We start from the raw sequence: 5,787 nt of genomic DNA on the forward strand, positions 1-5,787 counted from the left end.
TCAGAGTTAACAAGGCCAACAGGGACTGAGATAATCCCAAATGTTGAAACTGTGTCACTAAAACATGCTGTTGTCTTCACATAAAGGTTAAAAGAGTATCAAAGTTTGGGGTGGAAGTCTTAACTAAAAGAAATCTTAACTTAAGGTCAACTTACAAGCTTTTTCCAGAGCTTTCAACCACATGTCAGTCTTTTACTCAGCAGATGGAAGTTTGCTCAAACTCCCTCCACTGAGGAAGAACATGCAATGTAGTTAAAAGCTCCTAAGAAAGCTAGTAGGTGGACCTTGAGTTCAGACATTTTAGCCGATTAGCATGTGACTGCAGGATTATGTTGCTCTTGCCTTGTTGACATTTTGTTTATAGCTTCATACAGTATATAAGTGTCTTTGACGCCAGCAGGATACAGCCTATAGGCTAACCTGAGTAAATAAAGGTTCCTGCTTCATCTACTGTATTTGTAAGTGAATGCATATGCTACAAACAAGACAGAAATTAGTGTTCATTTAGGCTTGTACAACTTACGTAGAATTGATCTCCTGAAAACCAGCTGATACACGTGACAGCTCGGCCACTGATGATATAAGCTCTGATGTGTTGTGGTATTCCCATCAGCCACCACTGACATACTCAAAGACTTTTTAGACAACGTGTTTTTTTTATTGACTTGTGTAATAATAATCTGACATAAAAACAGCTTTGTGCAAATATGAACTAAAATCCACAGCTTAATGTGATTTGTGTTGCCTTCACACAAAGAGGTAGTGTGTGCACAGCTACAATCCCTACCATGTGCCGGATTAAAAAAGTGAGACAAGGAAACAAAAGATACTTCAACATCGGACTCATTGTTTTTCAAGCAGTGATCTTCCAATAAACTGTGATCAAACGTCTAATGGAGGACTAAGCCATTGTATCGTTTTCTGTCTTACTTAAGAGCATATGTGAACACACATTGTGTACTGGGTATACACATTAAACAATCCATAGTAAGGAGGTCAATGTATATGACAATTTGAAAGGTAAAACTTGATTATGCTTAAAAAATCACTGTAAAACCCGTTGAGGGAGAATGATAGTGTTTGTTGCTTTACTGTATTTTTGGCCCTAAGGTTCACTATCACTGTAAGAACTGCTACATATAGCTCTTTCTAAAAGTTAGAACAGTATTATAACAGTTCTTGGTGAGGTTAGTGGCATTAAAGACATTTTATAATTTGCTGTCTTATTGACAGCCATTGGCTTTGGGGTCATCCAGTTTTTGGTGATCCATAATCTTGATGTTCTTCTCAGCATTTTCAACATTCCTCAACAACATCTCCAGCCTCCGCTTGATCTTCTTCTGGTCCTCCAGAGCACAGCTGATCACTATGGCCTGAAACTTGTGGTCGATGGGGACGGGCGGGGCCTCGGTCACACAGGCCGCGTGCAAGGCCAGCAGCCGCTCCCGGCCGCTGTTCATGTCATCCAGTAACTTTTTCACCATTTCGTCGATTATGGATGTGGCTTTGCGCAGCGCGTCCTCCTGCTGGGGGTTTCTGATCGTGCCAACAGAGACCTCCACACACAGCGTACGGCCCATCAGACGGTTTGCAGTTAATTCTAACTCTTCTCTCTCTCCTAGAAAATAGAAAATGAAAAAGGAATCAATGATGCATCTTATGAGAACAAAATACACTGGAGTGGTGGACACAATAATAGGAACACCTATGCAGTCTACTGTAAGACATGCAGCGGACGTGAATGTGTTTGCACTAATGGATGGTGGATCCAGGCCAGATTTGATGCAGTGTAAACAGGATGGCCCTACAAATATGAAGCTTGTGAAGGAAATGTTTTAAAAACCCGTATCAGAAAGGTGTTAAAGCACTGGTTTGTGATGTTTAGGAGTTAGATTACATTATTGTAATTTTGTTTGCATGCAGCTGACAACAGAGAAAATACTATAATATTATATTGTAGCCTATTATTTGTTATTCTGCCACACAAATGCCCTACAATTCAATGAAATGTAGCAATTAACAACACAATCTACAGCCTCCATAAAACTGATATTACATTAAATAATAAATACATTATATTACTTCACAATAGTGGTATTTAAGGCATTGATACTACACTGGATTCTATACTAATAATAATACTTTTCCCAGTAGCTAGTAGTGTAACTAATTACTAATACATCTCAGTAATAATATTACAGTTGCTCCTCCAAAAAATAATTAGTCACAACATTACTTTTGTTGTCACCATCTACTGATTTGTAATCCAACAATCCCATCACATCCTTGGATTCATTTTTGTAATCGTAAACTAGTTTGGAAGATGGAAACGTTTACATTCAGCGGCTGGAAATATTCTGATTACTTTGATTTTAACAAACCAAACTGGATTTTAATCGTTGAAATGAAAATGTTGGGGAGAAGGGACACAATTACCAATTTTGTGGGGAGTGGGGAGTAGCAGAAAAGTAATATAACTAGTAGAGTAACTAATTACTGGCAGTAACTAACCCAACACTGATGTAAGGTGGACATACTTAATTTAGGAAATTGAGATCCATGTAATCCTATTTAATAGCTTAAATGTAATCACCCTTTGTGTTTAACCTGTAATAGCCAGAGGAACTAAACAAACTCTTACGAACTTGATTAAATGCAAGCTTGTATCTTCTCTTGGGTGGGGTGCAAAAATCTTTTCCCCGAGGTTCATGAACAACCACCACCCAAACTACAGCATAACCTCACTGGATCACAATGTTACAGAGAAATCAGTCAAAACAAGGTGGATCAGACTATAATATGATAGTTCCTCTCCCGGTGTGAAGTCCAGCTGTGGCAGTCAGCAGCCTTACCGGCACAGATGTTGCGCATTTCTTGTCCGTTCTGTATGGACTGAATCATTTCCAGGATGCACTCCCTTTCCTGCTCCATGGCCGATGCTGCTTCTCGTAAAGCCTCCACCCTGACAGAGACAACAATACCACAACCATCCGTTCACAGCCACATCCTCTCTCAGTGCAAAAGTAACGGGCTGGGACCGGACTAATACCTAGCAACCCACAGGTATATAGTGATCCTCCTATTAGGTTAAGATACCCATATATTTGAAATGAATTAGTTTTTTTCCCTTTTAGTTAGGATTACATGCAATGTGCTAAGGCTCTTCAGTCAGTTACCTCATGTTCACTGTATATACCGCACATGCTGAGGCCTGTTACTTAACTGTACCTCATTTCCAGCTGATCCAAACTTTCCAGGAGTCGTCCGGAGCGATCTGCCATTGACAGCGTCCTGCTGAACTTGGCGCAGGCACCCTCGCTCATTTTCGCCTGTATTTTCGCCTGAGCCATAGCTGTGTTGAATCAAGTGTTTGTTCAAGTGTCACTGTGGTCCGTGTCCGAGAGCAGTCCCCTTTCCCGTGTGCGATCGGCGCTGTGGGCTGTCCGGCGGACCGTACAGTGGATCCTCCCGTGGTGGCAGCGCCCCTGGGAGAACATTTCCAAACATGGGCTGCGACTTCCTTCACTCGGTGCTCGCAGAAGTTTCCCGAGGAGCCCAGAGCGAGTGGTTCTCAATGTATGGTGCGAGGACGCCCGAGAGGTCTCTGACTAACTCTAATTGCATCCACAGACACCTTACTGTAACTATTTTGTAACTTATTTGTTTGGTTAACAACTACCTGTAGGTGAGGTTTAGTAGATTTAAGTGTAAATAGGTCTAACAGCAGTACTCAGTTACAGTTTGGGGAGCCAAGGTTTAGAGTAGGGGTCACTATTGGAATTATATCATTTTTCATCATCATTATAATGTAACTGTATAAATTGCTGCTTTTTTTTAATAAAAATGTAAAAAGTGTGACAAAACTGCATTATAATAAAGTACTGTAGCTCTGGAGATCAAATACTGTTCTCCAGATTTAAGAAAACATGATTGTTTGGTACAGCCCCCCCCCCCCCCCCAAATACTCATATATTTTCTTTATTTTTCTTCAGTAAAATTTAAATTTGTAAATGCAAATCATTCCCACACTAATCGTGAATCATTTGCAATATCTGGCCATATAATTTCAATATGGTCTTTTCACCATATTGTGCAGCCCTAACTTAAGATGGCTGCTTTTTCATTTCAACTTGTTAATTTTTAACATAACTGGCAAATAAGATAAAAGACCAAAAAAACTGCTGTGAGGGCAAAGGCACTTGCATTGAGAGCAACATTATACAGAGATAGAAACTGTTGTGTGATTTATACGTGGACATGTAGCTATATATGCACCTGTTCAAATCTGTTTTGTAAATCAATGTCTCCACATCTAAATGAGAATTAAAGGGATTTCCTCGCCGCCCGGGGCAGAAAGAAGCTTACCCACAATCAATCTTAGAGGCAACTTGAGCACTGACATTGTAGTTAGATAGTAGCTGCCAAATCCTACAACCAGGAGAGTCCAATCCCAATTAAGTTGTTCCACCAGTGAATAAACACTCACTGTTTATCACCCGGGCTACCATCACAAACTAATTTAATATACAGGAGAGTTTTCCTCCATTATCTGATTGACCTATAATCAAACTTTAAATACAGATTATCTAATGGACAAGCGACTAAGAGGATGTTTTGGATTTTTGAAATACATGTATATACTAATTACAGAAGCAGCAAAACAAAATACATCTGAATGTCATTTTGCAGTGTGAATCCACTTTAAAAGGATTCTCACCCACTAATGATTTTGAAGACAACATGAGGAAACTAACATAAAACTGTGACTTTTCTACATAAAAAAGGATGGCCCTACCCCTTACAGTGCATACAATACGCTGAATTTCAAGCCAGCGATGAAAGCAGAGACAGCAATTGGAGATACTGTTGGCACTGTGGTCACAAGTTCAGCTCCGACATTTTTGCAGTGTCATCGAAGCCATCTATAGCACATATGTCGACACAACAAATTATTGAGTCTTCACAACAGAGGACTGTGTATAAATCTACAGCTACAAAGCAACCTTCCAAAACACTGGATCTGCCAACTGCAGTAGTATTTGGGCGAGTCCCTGTAATGGGAATGCCCTATATTGATTTTATTATGTAATTATAAATTGAATAAAAACAAAGAAAAAGTGAAACAGCAACTAACATTTATTTAACATAATCTGAACAGACATATCTGATACAAAACATCTCGATATAATGTCTGATCATTGTGTCACAAGAAAACAAATCTCATCACATCCTTAAAACTCCAGAAGACTTCTTTTGAGAGCTTCTTCCAACTCTGTAAAAAAGAAAAAAACATAATATAAGGATCCAAGTTGGCAACACCATTGTTAACCATGCTGGGACAAATCTATAGTGGTATTATATATTACATATCTTTTAATGAAATAGTTTTTAGTATTAAATATTGTGCTTTTAATGGGACACTGAACAGTTATAAAGACGGCCCCACTGCTAAGGCAAACATACAGAGGCTGTTTATCAGATTAAATCCTCTGCAGTAAAATGTCATCAGTCAGTAACAAGTACGCAACTCAGCAAAGACAGAACAATGTAACAGAGGTCGTAGCTACTGGAACAAATGTATAATATTCACAATTCAGTCGTAGCCTGAAGGCTGCGATGTGTTTTTAACTTTTCTGACGGTGAAACACGCTCAGCCACATTAACACATACCTGCTGACTCTCTTGCCTCTTCTGTGCTCACAGACATCTCCTCGTCAGATTCATCTGTAACAGAATACACCAAGAATTAGCATCTGGTACTTAAAGACAACCAAACACCATTACTGT

The 5,787-nt window shown here is 39.4% G+C and overlaps 2 protein-coding genes across 2 annotated transcripts in view; both read right to left on the minus strand.

Moving 5' to 3' along the window:
• Nucleotides 1-633: 633 nt before the first annotated feature.
• Nucleotides 634-3,484, minus strand: bag2 (BCL2 associated athanogene 2). The gene is made up of 3 exons (XM_035664007.1): nt 3,229-3,484; nt 2,853-2,962; nt 634-1,618 (listed from the first exon to the last, which is right to left on the minus strand). The coding sequence occupies exons 1-3, from the start codon at nt 3,348-3,350 to the stop codon at nt 1,224-1,226; spliced, it is 627 nt and encodes a 208-aa protein (XP_035519900.1). The 5' UTR covers nt 3,351-3,484; the 3' UTR covers nt 634-1,223.
• Nucleotides 3,485-5,118: 1,634 nt separating this feature from the next.
• The window catches only part of znf451 (zinc finger protein 451), a gene marked incomplete at its 5' end in the record, with an annotated part of 8,160 nt that continues 7,491 nt past the window's right edge, over nt 5,119-5,787 (minus strand). The window contains 2 exon segments of the mRNA XM_035663950.1: nt 5,119-5,272; nt 5,671-5,724. Of these exon segments, the coding sequence (XP_035519843.1) occupies nt 5,232-5,272; nt 5,671-5,724 (95 nt within the window). The 3' untranslated portion in view covers nt 5,119-5,231.

This window comes from Morone saxatilis, unplaced genomic scaffold, assembly GCF_004916995.1.
Source record: "Morone saxatilis isolate NCDOM2014 unplaced genomic scaffold, NCSU_SB_2.0 Contig19, whole genome shotgun sequence".
In the NCBI taxonomy this organism is placed as follows: domain Eukaryota; kingdom Metazoa; phylum Chordata; class Actinopteri; family Moronidae; genus Morone; species Morone saxatilis.

What these genes read in the sequence shown, in the direction of transcription:
- bag2 (XM_035664007.1), bottom strand. Translation starts at nt 3,350, where the DNA reads ATGGCTCAGGCGAAAATACAGGCGAAAATGAGCGAGGGTGCCTGCGCC. An exon ending in TTGGATCAGCTGGAAATGAG is followed by an intron (nt 2,963 to 3,228) that starts GTACAGTTAAGT and finishes TGTCTCTGTCAG; the next exon opens with GGTGGAGGCTTTACGAGAAG. An exon ending in AATGCGCAACATCTGTGCCG is followed by an intron (nt 1,619 to 2,852) that starts GTAAGGCTGCTG and finishes TCTATTTTCTAG; the next exon opens with GAGAGAGAGAAGAGTTAGAA.